Source organism: Gymnodraco acuticeps, unplaced genomic scaffold (genome assembly GCF_902827175.1).
Source record: "Gymnodraco acuticeps unplaced genomic scaffold, fGymAcu1.1, whole genome shotgun sequence".
Taxonomy (NCBI): Eukaryota; Metazoa; Chordata; class Actinopteri; order Perciformes; family Bathydraconidae; genus Gymnodraco; species Gymnodraco acuticeps.
This window is the reverse complement of record NW_022990021.1, coordinates 3,205,254-3,223,944: the sequence shown is the minus strand read 5'-3', so window position 1 is coordinate 3,223,944 and position 18,691 is coordinate 3,205,254. Positions and strand designations below refer to the sequence as shown.

Genomic DNA, 18,691 nt, shown 5'->3' with positions numbered 1-18,691 from the left:
GTGCATCCTTACATCCATTCTGTTACCTTTTACCCCCAGTGATGGTATCACTGCCGGACCTGCACTTTATTCTTATAGCCAGCTTATTTTCTTTATTAAACATTAATGATTTATTGAATACGTGGCCATGGAGATGCAGGACTTCAGTGCACACATTTATGGCGCCTTGCAAATGATTAGACCCAGTTTAATAAGTAAATCAACATGTTATCCAACGATGGGGTGAGTTCAGGTCTTGTTTCATTTATTGTAGTTTATCACAGTTATAACAATCAACCTATCAATCAAGGACATCAAGTTTACATTCCTTATTCATATGGGCAATGTTAAATGTAAGTTCACCAATCTAAACAATTTACTTACCACTTTTAAGATATAGGTAAGTAAATATTAAAGGTCCCATATCATGGCCATTTCTACTGATCATATTTCCATTGTTGAGGTCTACTAGAATATATTTAAATTGTCCAATTTTCCAAAATAACATTGGTTTCTCATACAGCATCTCTGTATAGTATGTGTATTCACCAGGTATTTACTCTCTGTCCTAAACGGCTTGTTGGAGCTCCTGCCCCCCCCCCCTCCCTGTGAGCCCAGTGTGCTCTGATTGGTCGGGACGTTGCGAGGCTCGTTGCGAGGCTCGTTGCGAGGCTCTTTGCCGCTGCTTGCCGCTGCTTGCCGCTGCTGCGAGGAGCGGACAGTTTTCCCGGTCGGCGATACAGCGAAACTCATCCTGAGCACACACAAACACTCACAGCCGAAGTAAAAACAATAAGTGTGGCTTGATATTGAGTAAGAAAAAGGTTTATAACGCTGTGAGAATGGGTCTGCGGAGAGCATTTCTCCGGGATCCCAACTCGTCTATTACCAGCGTTCAGGGAGCTCTATGCAAGTCAATGGGGACTCCCTGTTAGTTAGCCAAGGGATCCTGGTGTGTGAGATGCTCGGTCATTTGTTGTTGATTTGGGTGTTCACACGTTACAGAACCCAGGAAGCAAACAATGGAAAATGAGAAATCTCCAACGAGGCGTTTTGGGGCAGCATAGACAGGTCTTTTCTGTGTTACAGGGTGTACTTTGAGGGTTTGTGACTCTGCAGACCGTTTACATGCATACAAACCTTCATAACACACAAGGGGACGGGTAATAACCGGAAAAGCATGACATGGGCCCTTTAAGACAAAAAGGTAATCATTACTCCAATGAATTGTATAATGCATTCAACTTCATCTGAGTGTGACTTTAACTGATGTTTCATTATCTTTATGTTTTTTTATTAACATTGAGTTTAAGGTAGCACCCATTCAACCTTGATTTTCTTTTTTTCATGTGTACTGTTTTTTTAAATAATAATGTACATTTAAATCAAATGAAATCATGTATCCACACACTATACAAAATATTTCCTTTTGGGCTTGACAAGTAGTTGATAAAAACAAGTATCATAGAACGCTATACAAAGCAGAACAAAAAACACCTGGTTAATTTTACTGATGGTCATCGTAGTTTCCATTCCCGTCATGTAAAGGGTTTTGCTGTAATTTCTATTTCATTGCCCTTATCAGTCCACTAAAGTCACACAGATCATAGTGCGGTATTCAAGTTATTGACTGGGGTGTTTTTATCACAACCTGATCAAGCAAAGATCTAATATAAACAGTTACATCACCTATGAGTTGAAAGATTGCCAAAAACTCCACAAAGAGAACAGGAGTAGTGGGCAAAGGGATGGTTCCTTGCCACCATTTTCTTTCTTTATTTAGGTTTGGTTAATTTCCAGGCGTTTGTTGAGATCAATTTGTAACGACAGCCAGGAAAATTAATTAAAAGCCAATCACAAAATAATGTGATTAACTTATTGCTTTCCAGTTGAATTTTCAAGTCTAAACTACTTTTATTCTCAAACATAAATCAAACGAAATACAAGCGATAACAGATATTAAACCAAAATATGTGGTGCTACCTGTTTCTCTTGTCTATTGTAAATAAGTATGAAGGTGGCCAAAAATATGCCCTTTCGTATTCAGTTAATTTAAATGATGTGCAGGAAGGAACAAAACAAAATAATTGATTGGTCAACACCAGGTTTAATAGCAGAAAATACAGTTAAAAAATGTGCAACATTAAGTGAACTATTCCACAGTTTTTCCCAAATATTACTAGAAAGTTATTATCAAAAGGAAACGAAAAGTACTTTAAATCAAACTTCGTTTACATACTTTACATGGTATATTAGTATTTACTTAATAGGAAGTAATGCCATTTTGTGCAAATACTGTATGTTAGTATGTTAAACAGAAACACCCAAGAAGTGCTGAAAAAGTGCTGATTATGAAATGTCTTTAATGGAAGACTATCATTGAAACATATTGAGAAAAGCAACACTTATTCTAAATCCAGGTTGCTTATTCCCATGTTAACGACAACATCTGACAGCTCATATCCCACAGCTTCTGTGCCACGATGTCATCTTTACCAGCTGCTGAACAGTTGGCAGGAGCACAGTCGCTGTATGAAAAGACAAATTACAAGATATAAGAGTGGCGTTAAATATTGATAAATCATCTCTTTCATACATTCAGTGCAGGTTATTTAATACACAATGAGTTTATGGCTCAATCAGATAGTATTCAATCCATATTTCTTAACTTGAAAGTGATTATTTAAAACGTATCTTAGGTAATAACTTATTGGGAAATAGTAACTTCTTGCTTTCTTGTTAATACAATCTTATCTACAAGCCAACTATTGTATACTGGAAAAGTATGTCATTTGCAAGTAAAACATAACAGTGTCTGCTTTTCTAAGTATTATGGGTAATAAACAAAGCCATCTATCTGTTATATAGTGCCGGTCACAAACAAATCTAATTAGATATATCATGTTAAGGTAAGACTGAATTGCCCATACCACAATTAAAATGTTACCCCTTGGGTTAATATATGTTGTTTATAAGATCTGTGATTGCCAATCTTGAAAAAAAAAGTTAGCAACTTATAAAATAGGGGTTTTAAAACACACAATTTTAAAGATTAATGTCAGGAACCTTATTTTCCGAGTTGTTTTGCTCCCAAATGAATGAATTAAGTTTTTAATAGCTGAATTTGGTACAAATGTTCTGAGCTTTTAAATGTTAATTTACAACTTTAATTTAGATTAGTGTCTTCTCGGAATATTACACAATTCCCTCCCCCCCTTTTTTTTTATTTAAATGGCCCTAATACGCAACGTGTAACAAAAACAAAACCCTTTTTATCATTTATTTGATCTAAAAAGGAGAATTGTTTCTTGAAGTGTTGTCACAACTTGTAGACAATAAAGCAATTACTTATTACTTGTTCACTTCCAGTTATCTTTTTGACCTCAACAATGGTATCAGATGTTGTTTATAAGAAATATTTGATGAGTTGCAGAAATCTACCTGTAATATCCACCGCTCTCTTTATCCAGTGATGGTTCCACTGCGCAGTAAATGCTCGTCTGAGCTCCCTGGGAAGAGGTTTTGGTGAAAGGACTGACCATCTTCATGATGGCCCGTTTAGGGGCGTTTAGATGACGCCATAAATCTGTCTGCACGATTCCAGGATGTAGAGAATATGTCGTCACACCTGTGCCTGAAAGACATCAAATGAATGTCACCGTACAACAGGAGTGAAACAATGTGTGAATAATAGAAAGACAGTACAACAAATGCATAAAATCACGGATATGAGGGTATGACGCTCACCTTCTAGTCTCTTAGCCAATGAGTGGGTGAAGAGGACATTGGCTAGCTTGCTCTGAGAGTAGGCCCGGTTCTTGTCGTAACTCTTCTCGCTGTTTATGTCCTCCAAATTCATGGAGCTCCAGGAGTGAGCCATGGAGGACACTGTGATTATCCTGGCTGGTGCCGATCTTTTAATCAGGTCAATCAACAAATATGTCAACAGGAAGTGGCCTGGAGAACAAGGACATGACTTTCACAATCAATTCATACATTGAGAAAACGGTAAAAGGCACCTTATGATGCAAAAGTAATAATTAAGGAATTTAACTTTTGATCTACATTTCCAAGCTTCATATACTTTACAGAATGGCTGCTGAATATCCCTTACCAATAGGTTTGTATCCAGAATCTACACTGCATCAAATAGATGTTGTGATGAGTGACAAATGTCTAAGTTTAAGGATAGTTAAACAGACACTCTGAGATCATAAGGGCAATTACATGTCAGTATATTTGAATATTGCTACTTAAACTATTAACTATCAACTGAGAGGGACTGTAACTGACAAATTGCTCGGGAAACCTACACCAAAGTAAAAAAACAGTACTAACAAACATAAAAACTGGGCAGCTAGACAATGGAAAAAGCATCATGTTGATCAATCCAAGATTTGGGAAATTATGTTGCTAAAGTTCTGTCATTACCATTGAAAAAAAGTCCAAAAAAGCTATCTTTACTTCTTTATCATTTCAATGTATAACGATATATAATGTATTACAAAACATGTTTGATTGGAAGTGTGAGAAACTTGTGTTTGGACCTTGCCCAAGACAAACTACATCGATTTTAGAGACCAGATTTATAGACAAGGAAGTTAGTCAATCTGTGGTCTATACACCTTGACAGGGACACATGTCATAAACTATCCTTTATCTTACCCAGGGCGCCATTTTAGAGTGTAGCAAGCTCTAATAAATTCCACACCAATACATATTTAAGAGCAGTAGATATTACTGCTAAATAATAAAGCATAATAAAAGGGCTGAGGTTCAAAAGTGACAAGAGGATCTTTATCCCCAGTATAAAACACAGTAATAGCAAAGTGATATCAGTAACGTATGCTTTTTTTCATTTCTAAAGTAACCTATTAAAAATGTTATATCAAAACCAAAGTACTGTTAAAATATATTTGATTTAGGAAGTACACATAAAGGGAGAATAAAGCTTTGCAAGTCTGCCTCCTGGTGGACATTACATGTAAGTATGGGAATCATTTTGAGTGCTCTGATACTTCCCATTTGAAAAACTGGCTGGTAGGAGTGAAGCAAACCTTTGAGTGTCAGTAGTTGACCGATGCAACATGATAGAACAACTAAATAATTGTAACCCTTTGATACAATTAGCTCTGCTTATCTAACCGCCAAGTATATGCAGATTAAATAGATTTTGACAAGTAAGAACATGACTCCATAATACTAATATTTTGGTGTCAAATCATATATTTTGTGTTGGATTTCGACAAGGACAGGCCATGCTTGACTCACATCTCTATCCGAGTCCTTTCCTCATGACACACGTAAGAGCACTACATAATGTTATTTTTTTACCAAAGTGATTGACACCGATCTGCATCTCAAAGCCATCTGCTGTTTTCCCATATGGACAGACCATCACACCAGCATTGTTGACGAGGATGTTTAGCTTCGGCTCATCTGTACAAAACAACATTAAGAAGTTATATTTGTGTGGCTTCAAAGATCTTAAATGTTTACAGATTCCTAAGGATGATATTGGCTAACCTTTGTTGATGGCTTCAGCAAATTCTCTTATCGATTTGCTATCTGCCAAGTCAAGTTTCATGCAAAGGACATTTTCGCTGCCCGAGCTTTCGATGACTTCTTTCTTAGCGGCCTCCCCTCGCTCCATGTCCCTGCACGCCATGATGATCTTTGCACCTAAACAGAAGAATAAACAGCAGTGAGTATAAAAGCAGGTGAAGAGCACCCTCTTGTGACAAAAGGTGTACATTATGTGTAGTTTACAAAAATAATTAAGGGGAATTAGGAGAGACATTATTAACCTCTTAGAAGTAAGAAGTGTGTTTTTTTTCCTTCTATGTCATAGACCTTTTAAAAGAAAATATAACTCAATTTACTGGGTTTTTGAAATGTTTAGTTTAGGATGCAGATTTTACAATCCAATCCAACTGATGTCATGCAAGTATACTTGTTTGAAGCATCTGCATGAATATATTACATTACATGAAATAAATAATAATATGTGTGACTTATGTTCACATTGAGGGACAAATAAGTTTCACATTCATTTTACTAGACAATATTTAATGTAATTTAAATGTTATCATATTTTTCCTTAACTTTCGTAATTTATTAGAGCTTGGTACCTGTCTCCAATTCATTGTCCACATCTCTCAGGTAAACATCGCTGGCTTGATCAGATGTCTTATTATCTGATATTTTATATAGATATTTGGCTCTCTTTAAATATATATTATAGATGTACTTTGATTGTTCTTTTGTAGGACCTCTATTCAAATCTAAATCTAATCACAAATTAATTCAATGTCATTCCAGTCACATTTTTCACATTAAGCAGTTAATTTTGTTGTTGTTGTGAATGTCAACCTCTTTATTTCTTTGGTATAGCTGCCCTGTGTTGGGACAAAGTGAAAAAAACATGAATATGGCTTAGTAGTGTTTTAGTAGTAAATAATGTGTATATTTCTCTCGATGTGAAGCCATACTCAATATTGTTGTGGTATATATTAGCAACAATGTCAACACATTTTAGAAGTGGTAAAACACTACATGATGCAAGAGTGCCTTTTACAGAGCTAGATCAATCTTAATATTTGATGTGAGGACCAGTATAATGTGTCAAACCCACCTCTCTTTGCCAGGTCAATGGCTGTCTCTTTTCCGATACCAGTGTTGGCTCCAGTGATGACAACAGTTTTGTCCTCCAGCCTCTCAGCAGAGGACCAGGCCGACCGGAAGAGGTTTCTGTGGAGTTGGGAAATCACTGTTGCTTAACTTTAGCTGACTGAATGGGTGTAACATAGGATAATATAAAGTAAATATGCTTAGAACAAATACTAATTTACATTCAACTAAGTTAAAGAAACACGACCTACCATACACTATTATGTAGTAATGAATGTATTACAGTCTTCTACAATAGGCTATTTTCCCATGTAGGCTATGGATAATTTAAACGAACGTACGATATTTACACAGATTAAGTACTGTCATGAATGTATCAAGTCCTCACCTTATACCCTGCATCTCACTTTACTACAGCTGTCAGGTTGGTGTAAAACTTCACGAACAAACGTTCAAAACAAATGTTTTAAAAATTCTGATTCAACAGCACCACTAACGTCACGAAAAAGTATGTTGGTTAAAAAAGCGGAAATGTGAATTAATTGTCAGAATTTATTGGCTGGGATTTCAGCCAATCAGTTGTGACCCGGTCTCTCTCGGACAACACGGATTGGTTGAGCTTCAGGTTATGGGCAAGATCTTTGTGTTGGGTGTGTTCGATTATTAACGCGGGCTATGCCGGGCGGGCGGGGAGTACATTTAAACTACAGTTCTTTATTTATTTATGTAATTGTGTCGGCGACATATTTTAAACATCATCTAATTTTTTATTTGTTTATTTCAATCAACATTTTTTAAAACCTGTAAAAATAGTACAGTAGTCCTACAATTAAAGTTGCATCAAAAGTTGTCGTAAAAATGAATATAGACGCAGATAAATAACACACAACATTTTTATTTTTATTTGATTGGACATTGTTCAAGGGACATTCTACCAGAAACGTATATTATCTGTCCTGGGATTGTTACAGTGAATACAAATTATAATCTATAAAATATCTTAAAACTGATGTGATAGTTGTGTTTTGTGAGTTGTTTGTACATAGGTCTGTGATTCATTAGGGTTTCAGATGTTTTTTAATTTATTGAAAAACACTTTTGAAAAATAGAAGTTCTTAAAAATGGCCTGTCCCCAGCCACATTGGAGCGAGGGGTTTACATTTCTTAATGAACTTAAAACTTTTATTTTAAAAACAAACGTCATTAATAACACATTTAACTTGTTATCTTTTACCACAGTTCATTGAAAACATTGAATAATGCTTACATTTGACCAAAAAATTGTGTTTTACAACAGTCCCCATGTTTTCGGTCAGTCCTGTCACGCTTCATAAAATACTCCTTACAAAATTGTGTAATACACCTTTAAGAACATGATTGTGAAGGAGTTACATCATCTGACTGAGGAGGAGCTGTCCTTGAGGTGGGTAAATTCTGTCCTTGAATTTTAATATTTTAATCTTGTTTTTACACCTTTTTTTTTTACGTGGACAAGCTAAAGGGTCAGGTGCTGTCACGTTCAAATATCCCTGAAAAGGATTATATTGTTTCTGTTTTTAAAAAATGTATTAAAGTTCACTAAAATCCCTTGCTAGCAAGCTAACTATTTTTAAGCTAACATGTTGAAATGCTGAGTAATGGCAGTTAAAATGGACGACGGTCAGGCCCTGTCACGTCAGGCCCTGTCACGTCAGGCCCTGTCACTGTCACAAAACAGCCAAACACTTCAGAGACATATTTTGTATATCTGAGACCTCTAATATATATTAATGAAAAACAGTATAATAGGGGACCTTTAAATACCTGTTAATATTGTAATGGGGGTTATTATCTGTAAGTAACAATGGCAGTAATTTGTTTTAATTCATGGAAATTGCAGTTGAATGGCTCTAGTCAGTGCAGCTGAGAGACAGAGGCAGTGTCGGGCACGCAGAAATGCAGAACCTGATAGAAAGGAAATACATCTTCAGAGAGAGAAGGAGAGATGGAGGTAGAAAAAAGAAAGTAGGAAAACTATTGACGAGTTGAGTAAGAGAGAGCAAAGACACAGGCGTAAGTTATGGCGAAAGCAACAACAACGAAAAGGAGTGCAGACCGTTTGGTGAGCCATGGCTGTGACATTAACAATGCAATGGGTCTGTTTGAAGCCTTGGTAAACACAGGCACCACTATTAAACTGTTCTATGTAACTGAAGAGTCCATTGACATGGCAATAAAGAACATGCCAGAAAGCATCCCCCAAGTCCCCTCAACAATGAGAATACACCAGATTCTCACAACCTCTCCTGGACAGATGTTGTACCGGGATGTGAGCTGTATGTGCACTGTAGACAAGATTTACCATTGCACATGCTATAACACAAAGGCATTCAGCTTCAACAAACCAACGACCACACCAGCAATAGAAGAGATAACATGGGGTCCAGATGTTATACAAAAGTGGTGTGTAATAAAATATGACAGTGACTTCTATCCTGGCATCATTACTGCCATTGATGAGGTTCAAGTGCAAGTGAAATGCATGCACAGCGCTGGAGTAAACAGGTTATTTTGGCCTACAAGAGAAGACATGATCTGGTACCTATTTGAGGATGTGCTTTGTTTCATTCAACCGCCTCAGCCTGTGACTAGCCGTCATCATGAGATAAAAAAAGAAGTTTGGGCCAAATTGGCAAAATAGAAGATGACATTTTTTTTCCTCGTACGTGTCATTAGCTCCAATTGAAATAATGACATGCATGCAGTGTGTTTTGGTTTTGTTCGCTTTCAAAAACACCTGAAACCCTTGTGAATCACAGACCTATGTACAAACAACTCACAAAACACTACTATCTCATCAGTTTTAAGATCTGTTATGTATTATAATTTGTATTCGCTGTAACAATCCCAGGACAGATTCTGGTAGAATGTCCCTTCTACAAGAAGTGCTTTTCTATTTCATGTTAATGTTCATTGTGTCTGGTCATTTGACTGTTAAATGCAATTGTATTGAACTGTTAAATTACTTGTTTTTAAGCTGACAAATAATCAATTATTAGATTAAATGAATTGTAAATTACCAATGTTAAGTTGTAATATGTGTTTATTAAAACAATGCTTCGAGCAGTTATCAATACATTTCTATCAAATCTTATCGTGTGTCCTTAAATGATTATTACCACATCAGTCTAATATTGAATCATGATAATAATTTTAAAAAGGAAAACTTACCAAAACAAGATTTAAAAAATACAAACATACATGTTCTGAATCAATTCAATCTATTAAGTCAGCCCTGTCACAGGCTGTCAACCCTGTCACACAGGAAATTATAATACAGAAATTGACTATTTATTTATTTTTCAAGTGAAATAACCTCTACAATTGTGAGCTTGGAGGTGGGGGGTCATATCCACATTAGCTGTTTAGAAAAATAATTGGTGTAAAAGTATTTTCTTTACAACAATATGACTACCTGGTGATTATTCTTTCCTGACCGTCCACTACAGTTAACTGATAGGTTGCTAAGAATTCTTAAACGGATTAAAAAAACATTTTAGATACAATCAGGGACATGTGATCAATGGGAAAATGTTATTTGTATTAAAAAAATATATTAGGAAGCCATTCTACCGTACTCACATTTGTCTGTGACAGGGCCTGACATCTTAAGGGTGAAACTCATTTAAAAATGGATTTTATTCAATAATAAAAACATGCTGAGATGGGACAATATGTGTTCCTAACAGTTTAACATGTTCTCCATATGACCTGTTATTGAAATTGAAAGAAAGAAATAATTTTTCTTCAGTATATTTAGATGTGGAAATATACGTTTCTGGTAGAATGACTCTCAAACCAAATAAATGAGCGATTTGAACTAATAGCCATACAGGTCTTATTTTTGCAGTCTTTGAACACAACATGTACATCACACAATACACTTTTCATTGGACTATGATTACAATAAAAAAAAGAGTATGTCCTTTCAATACAAATAAAATAAAGTAACAAGCAAACAAAACAAAAATAAATCCGCTCCCTCTCTAGACAAAAACATACCTCTCCAGCAGGTGGCTGCAAATGACCACCCACCGCCGTGAATCAGCTGAGGGAGACTGTTTTACTTTGACACTAGCCCTGTGTTGCTGTTATGTCTATAGACAGATTAACAGGCTGGTATTTGGATAAATCTAGTCCTTCGCTGAGATCCCACTATGTTGGGCAAATAATTAGCCATAAACAGAAATGACCCATCAAAGATCAGCAAAACCCCATGAATGGCTCATTCATCCCTTAGATAGGCTACATTATCACGGATACAGTGGGATTACAGGCTGCGGCTGGACAGAGGTCTTGAAAACAGGAAACATTGCACCGTCATCAACTGATTGTGCTTAAGAAAACATTTCCTTCCCTTTTCTCTGGGGGATCAGTCAGTAAAAAAGTGCATGTGTATTATGTATGTGTGTGTGTCCATATATGCTGAACAAAGACAGGTAGGAGAGTGTATAATTAGATTAAAAACACCAAATGAACTTTGTGTGCACTCATCCTGATTGCATCCTCTTAACCCTCTACCTCCCCCTCTTTCTCCCAGTAGGGCCTGGCTAATTTCGTGGCATCTGCAGGCAGTGGCAAGTACTTCCGGCATCTGCCACAGAGGCCACTACTCTGTGGTATCTGTGGAAAGTACTTCCGGCATATGCCACAGATGCCACAACTTGCCGAGGCATCTGCCGCTGCTCAACGGGAGTTGCCACAAGATGCCAGAGTAAGAGAAGGTTTACTGTAGCTGTCACTCGCCTTCCGTGGCAAATGCTGCTATTTAAACCCGTATTTATCGTGTAAAATGTCGCTGTTTAGACATGACTTTATCGAACTGATCTGTACACAGGACTGATGTGCGATCTCTTTTTTAAAAAAAAGATTATACATTATCATTTCTATTCAATTGTACTTGGAGCATGGTTTGCTAAAATAAACAAACATGCTATATTTATGATGAAATATCGGCGAGTGAGGGTTTCATCGCCCTTGGCAATTGTCGCTTCTTGAGGGGAGTTTCCACTGCTTGCTACGATAAACCAGGTATATGACTAGTAAAGACAAATAATTAACAAATAAATATTGACACAGCAACGTGTACACTGGTGTTATTAGACCTGGCTACAGACTTAGGGCAGCTGTAACTGATTGCAGTTGCCACTGCTAGTGAGATGCTAAGGTTTACTTTATAAATTAGGCAAAGGACTTATATTCAGTAGGGCCTGGCTCATTTCGTGGCATCTGCAGGCAGTGGTAAGTACTTCCGGCATCTGCCACAGAGGCCACTACTCCGTGGCATCTGTGGCAAGTACTTCCGCATATGCCACAGATGCCACTACTCTGTGGCATCTGTGGCAAGTACTTCCGGCATATGCCACAGATGCCACTACTCTGTGGTATCTGTGGCAAGTACTTCCGGCATATGCCACAGATGCCACAACTTGCCGAGGCATCTGCCACTGCTCAACGGAAGTTGCCACAAGATGCCAGAGTAAGAGAAGGTTTACTGTAGCTGTCACTCGCCTTCCGTGGCAAATGCTGCTATTTAAACCCGTATTTATCGTGTAAAATGTCGCTGTTTAGGTATGACTTTATCGAACTGATCTGTACACAGGACTGATGTGCGATCTCTATTTTTCAAAAAGATTATACATTATCATTTCTAGTCAATTTTACTTGGAGCATGGTTTGCTAAAATAAACAAACGTGCTATATTTATGATGAAATATTGGCGAGTGAGGGTTGCAATGCCCTTGGCAATTGTCCCTTCTTGAGGGGAGTTTCCACTGCTTGCTACGATAAACCAGGTGTATGTATGACTAGTAAAGACAAATAATTAACAAATACATATTGACACAGCAACGTGTACACTGGTGTTATTAGACTTGGCTACAGACTTAGGGCAGCTGTAACTGATTGAAGTTGCCACTGCTAGTGAGATGCTAAGGTTTACTTTATAAATTAGGCAAAGGACTTATATTTGCCCCATTCTTTCACACACAGTGACGTCACGAGCTACCCACAATGCAACGCGCACCATATATATATATAAATACGCCATTTTCATGGAGGTGCAAATATCCTGGAGGTGCAAATATAAACAGCTAGCTAACGTAGCCAGGCAGAGCGCACTAGGTTTTTTTTCTGAATTAACGACCGAAGAAATCGCTGCATGTCTTCGGATTACATCTCTGGACTTGAGGGGTGTGCTCTAGGTCGTTACCAGCGTAAACTAGAGCTGTGTGGGTTGTCGGATTGCTCTTACAGACTGCCTGCAGATTCATGGAAAAACGACCAGCGAAAGTGGCCTTCGTCGATTTTGGCTGCATCTACGTCTAATTTCTGGAAACACCAGGTGAATACCCCACTTGTCACAATAATATTATCATGCCATTGCATTTATGTGGTATTTTAGAGTTGACTAGATATTGATTAAGGCAATAGACTATGATATTCTGTTTGCACCTCGTGTGAAATGGCGGATACCGGAAGTACGGTGTCGCCCTCGGCCCAATACCCGTATGTGTGTGTGAAAGAATGCCTTCAGCAGCAGCAGGCCATTCACTTTGATTTTATCCCGTTATGAAATGTCATCATTTCGACAATAAAGAAATGCTACATAAACGTTATCTTGCACGTTTTATCGAACCATCTCCGTTTCTAACTTTCAATATATTTAAAAAGAGATCTCTCTCTCATCTGCGTGCGGGGGCGGGGCCTCACAGACATGCTGCTGCGCTATGCACACAGTTCTGCCGGTAATGAATATTAGGATACATTTTGTGAGGACATTTTTCCACCAATAATTCCAATAAGTATTCCAAAATGTATTCACTTCAGGTTTACGAAAGTAACTGTATTCGGATTAGTTGTTTTTCAAATGTAACGCGAGCTGAATACAGTTAGGCCAGTGGTTCTATTTCGTCCCTACTGACCGCCAGAGGCGGTGCTTTAAGCACTGGATATGTCCATCGCGCGCATGCGCAGCTCGAGTACCAATAACAACAAAGTCACCTGTGACCCACGTGACACCGGCTATATCAGCCGGTGTCGTCAGAGGATCTGTTCCTTTCATCTTCTCGCTGCGCGAGGGTACCGTGGCTACATTTTTGTAGCCTACAGCGTTCAGTAGTGATGGCGAGATGAAGCCTTATGAAGCTTTGAAGCTTTCCAGCCAATTGGTTCGCAAAAGGGTTCATCTCATGAGGCTTCATCATGGGCTTCATTTGAACACAAACCCCCTGCTGGTCAAAGTGTGTAAAACAGGCAGATTGGACATCTCAACAGTGTGCTCTATCTCATACCGAGTTCCCAATGAGTAAAGCCGTAGAATAACTCTAAACAACGAACATTAAATCATATTTTCATGTTAACAATATTGTTTTTATTCCAGTTGAATGATTGTGATTGAAAAGCCTAAGGAGGCTGGTAAACATTGCAAAGAGGGATTTGTATTCCTTACTAATATTCATAAACGTAACCATGTTGTAGCCTGAGAAAGGCTAAACCATATCAAAGAATACATTTATTAACTACATTATCTCATTTAGCTGTAGCTTTTATAAACAACAAAAAAGACGTATTGACGAGTCATTGAACCAGGAACCCTGCGATCGTGAGTCAACTGCTTTCCAGCTGAGCCACAGCACACGCTGAATCTCCCTGAAAATACTGTAACATATTTATTCCTGTATTTATTCATTCATGTTTTTTTTACTACATTTATTTATGCTTGTATCTATTTATACTTATGACATGTTCCGACCTCTATATAGGTGAGGTTTTGAGCTCTTTTAATTCCATCGTGTCACCAGCGGGCCCGGGTACAGGAGGGGTAATATCGTTCTTATTATACATCCATGGGTATTATGAGCGTTATGGTTCAACGGTTCAACCGATCAGAATCGCTTCCTGAAGCAGTCACGTGGTATCGACAGGCAGCAAGGCTTCGTTTGTCATCGATGACGTCACTGGCCCAAAACGATACAAGCCTCGACACATGCTTCACAAAAAGCTTCGGGGATTACTCGACACACGCTCCGAAGCCTCGGCGCAATACGTAACATCACTAGCGTTCAGGTTTGAACGTTTGATCTGAGGGATTGCTCTGCAAGCAGCTGGCCGCGTGCAGCTTCGTGACTGACAGTCGGAGCTACGGGTCGTTAACGCGTCCTCCAGGAGCTGTGGCCGGCTGTGCGCTGTGCAGAGCCTCGACAGACAGGTTGGTGTCAGCTTGTTGCTGGTGATGGCTGTGTTCCCGCACCCTCTCCCAGCCAAGTTGTCCTGATTGCTGTCTTATTTTTTGGTTGGCTTAGACTTTCTGGTGACGACAGTGTTCCCGCTTCCTCTCCCATAAAGTTGCCCTTATGCTCTTTTGAAAGTTCTGCTTGTGGCGTTGTGCCCGAGCTATCATTAGCATTTGAGTCCCAGCTTTGGCTGTGTCCCTCATTCAATTTAGTATGGAAAGCCCAGAGTGTCATATTTTAAACCCGTTTTTCGTTTAGATGCAGAGAGTAAGGTAAGTACTTTCTATTTCTTAGAAGCTATTATCTGGTCTTAACATTTGTGTTCTGACTTGGTCGCTTGATTGTTAGCAGCAGCCGCTTGGCTAACACCTTGCTGTTAAGCTTAACTATTAACTATTACTGCTCCTAGTACTAGACTCCTAGCACTAGGATGATATGCAGAGAACATCTTCACTGCGGGTGCTGTGTGCTCCGCATGTGCGGTTACTACTGTAACCATGGCCTACGGTTCTATGCGGGCTGTTCTCTTTCTTAGAAGCTAATTATCTGGTCTTAACATTGTGTTCTGACTTGGTTGCTTGATTGTTAGCAGAAGCCGCTTGGCTAACACCTTGCATGTACTGTTAAGCTTCATTATTTAACTCGCTCCCGCTCCCGGTAAACGCATGGTATGGTTGCAGTAGCGCTATATCGTTGTATTTACTGCTCCTAGTACTAGACTCCTAGCACTAGGACGATATGCAGAGAACAATCTTCACTGTGTGTGCTGTGTGCTCTGCATGTGTGGCCATTAAGGAGGATTTCATCCTCCCAATATTATATTATCTAGTGGGCAGCCGTTTGGCTGACACTTTTTGGCACCGGCCACAGTTACTACTGTAACTAAGGTTCTAAGCCGTAAGTACTGGCCATAATTACTACTGTAACTACGGTTCCAAGCCGTGTAAGTACTGGCCATAGTCAATACCGTAACTACGGCTCTATGCTGTGTAAGTACTGGCCGTAGTTACTACTGTAACTACGGTTTTAAGCCGTAAGTACTGGCCATAGTTACTACTGTAACTACGGTTCCAAGCCGTGCAAGTACTGGCCATAGTCAATACCGTAACTACGGCTCTATGCTGTGTAAGTACTGGTCATAGTTACTACAGTAACTACGGTTCCAAGCCATGTAAGTACTGGCCATAGTTACTACTGTAACTACGGTTCCAAGCCGTGCAAGTACTGGCCAGAGTTACTACTGTAACTACGGTTATATGCCGTGTGAGCACTGGTCATGGTTACTGCTGTAACTACGGCTCTGTGCTGTTCTCTTCTTTAGAAGCTAGTTATCTGGTCTTAAACATGTGTGTTATTTGACTTGATCTCGCTTGATCGTTAGCAGCAGCTGCTCGGCTAACGTCTTGCGTGTACTGTTAAGCTTCTTTATTTTACCCAACTAGGTGAAGGCAGTGCTCTCGCTCCCGCTCCCTCTACCGGTAATGCGGATGTAGCTACAGTACATCCCTTTTTCTGTTCGCTGAGTAGTAGCACCGCTCTACTCTTCCCGTTCAGCAGGTAGCTGGTGAAGGCTGTGTTCCCGCACCCGGTTACGCTGCATCTGGCATTTGTCTCTAACTCAACCAGAGAAGGCAGTGTTCTCGCCCCCGCTCCTGGTAGATGCTGAACTGCCTCGCTTTTCCGTTAAGCAGGTAGCCGGTGAAGGCTGTGTTCCTGCTCCCGGTTACGCTGCATCTGGCATTAGTCTCTAACTCAACCAGTGAAGGCAGTGTTCTCGCTCCCGCTCCTGGTAGACGCTGAACTGCCTCGTTTTTCCGTTAAGCAGGTAGCTGGTGAAGGCTGTGTTCCCGCACCCGCTCCCGGTTACGCTGCATCTGGCATTCGTCTCTAACTCAACCAGTGAAGGCAGTTCTCGCCCCCACTCCTGGTAGACGCCAAACTGCCTCGTTTTTCCGTTAAGCAGGTAGTCGGTGAAGGCTGTGTTCCCGCACCCGCTCCCGATTACGCTGCATCTGGCATTCGTCTCTAACTCAACCAGTGAAGGCAGTTCTCGCCCCCGCTCCTGGTAGACGCCAAACTGCCTCGTTTTTCCATTAAGCAGGTAGCCGGTAAAGGCTGTGTTCCCGCACCCGCTCCCGGTTACGCTGCATCTGGCATTCGTCTCTAACTCAACCAGTGAAGGCAGTGTTCTCGCCCCCGCTCCTGGTAGACGCGGAACTGCCTTGTTTCTCCGTTAAGCAGGTAGCTGGTGAAGGCTGTGTTCCCGCACCCGCTCCCGGTTACGCTGCATCTGGCATTCGTCTCTGACTCAACCAGTGAAGGCAGTGTTCTCGCCCCCGCTCCTGGTAGGCGCTGAACTGCCTTGTCTTTCCTTTAAGCAGGTAGCTGGTGAAGGCTGTGTTCCCGCACCCGCTCCCGGTTACGCTGCATCTGGCATTCGTCTCTAACTCAACCAGTGAAGGTAGTGTTCTCGCCCCCGCTCCTGGTAGACGCGGAACTGCCCTGTTTTTCAGTTAAGCACGTAGCTGGTGAAGGCTGTGTTCCCGCACCCGCTCCCGGTTATGCTGCATCTGGCATTCGTCTCTAACTCAGCCGGCAGTGTTCTCGCCCCCGCTCCTGGTAGACGCTGAACTGCCGTGTTTATTAATCCAGCCAGGTGAAGGCAGTGCTCTCGCTCCCGCTCCCTCTGCCGGTAACGTGGGTGTAATTACATCCCTCTTTCTGTTCGGCGAGTAGCAGCAACACTCTACTCTTTCCATTAAGCAGGTAGCTGGTGAAGGCTTGTTCCCGCTCCCGGCTACGCTGCATCTGGCTACCTACAGAATGGCTCATTCATGTAGCGCCTGTGTGGCTTCTTTTGAGCCCGAGGACGGCCACGACCGCTGCCCCTCCTGCCTCGGCCGCCTCTGGCGGTCAGTGGGGACAAAATGTGAGCATCTGAGGGAGGTTCTCACGGTAAACGCCTGCATGAGCTGTAGCTGCATGCCTCGGGCACTCAGAGTGGCTAGAATCACTGAGGTGGAACGTCTGGCAGCAGCCAACAGACACCTCTCCTTGTCACATCCTCCTCCAGATCAATTTGGCCGTTCCCGGCGACTTGAGGGAGCGATGGCTATGTGTGCTCCCCCCAATAGGACTAGAAACAGGCTGTCCTCTAAAGTGGATCGGCTAGCTGCCGATAGGGGCATGATGAAGTCGCCTCTTGGCCCTTCAGCCTGGGCCCAGTGTAGGGGCTGCTAGCGGGCCGCCTGTCCCCCCCCTTCGGTTGACGCCCCTCCTTCGGTTGACGCCCCTCCTTCGGTTGGCGCACCTCCTTCGGTTGGCGCACCTCCTTCGGCTGACGCAGCTCCTTCGGTTGACGCACCTCTGTATGAGGACGCCTTGTCGCTGGTACAGACTCGTCGCCAGGTTTCGCTGGCCCAGTCACCACTAACGGAGGTATGTAGGAGAGTCCTCCGTAGCGTACCAGTCGAGCCAGGGGAGCTGTTTAGGTCAGCTGCCCTGGAGGAACTGGAGCGTGCCGCCCAAGCTAGGCAGACCAGGCAGCAGCTCTCGGGTCTTCGCAGACCTGTGCCCACTCCCAGCAAGCCATGGGGCCGCTCTAGCAGCCGCACTCAGCCGCCGGATTACAGGGGTGGTCTGCAGAGGTCTTAGCGGCACGACCCAATGACTTTCGTGCCCCAGGTCGCCCGCCTTCCAGGCGGCCTCGTGCCCCAGAGCCTTACCGGCGCCCCCCAAGAGGCTTCAGGGGCTGGGGGGCTGGGCCCTGAAATCCCGGGGGCGGTCGTCGGCTGCTTTCCCAGCAGCAG

The 18,691-nt window shown here is 41.3% G+C and overlaps 1 protein-coding gene across 1 annotated transcript; it reads right to left on the bottom strand.

Moving 5' to 3' along the window:
- Nucleotides 1–2,066: 2,066 nt before the first annotated feature.
- rdh12l (retinol dehydrogenase 12, like) lies at nt 2,067–7,136 on the bottom strand. The gene is made up of 7 exons (XM_034214148.1): nt 6,998–7,136; nt 6,614–6,729; nt 5,506–5,661; nt 5,314–5,418; nt 3,727–3,936; nt 3,421–3,613; nt 2,067–2,507 (listed from the first exon to the last, which is right to left on the bottom strand). The coding sequence occupies exons 1-7, from the start codon at nt 7,009–7,011 to the stop codon at nt 2,405–2,407; spliced, it is 897 nt and encodes a 298-aa protein (XP_034070039.1). The 5' UTR covers nt 7,012–7,136; the 3' UTR covers nt 2,067–2,404.
- Between the last annotated feature and the right edge of the window lie 11,555 nt (nt 7,137–18,691).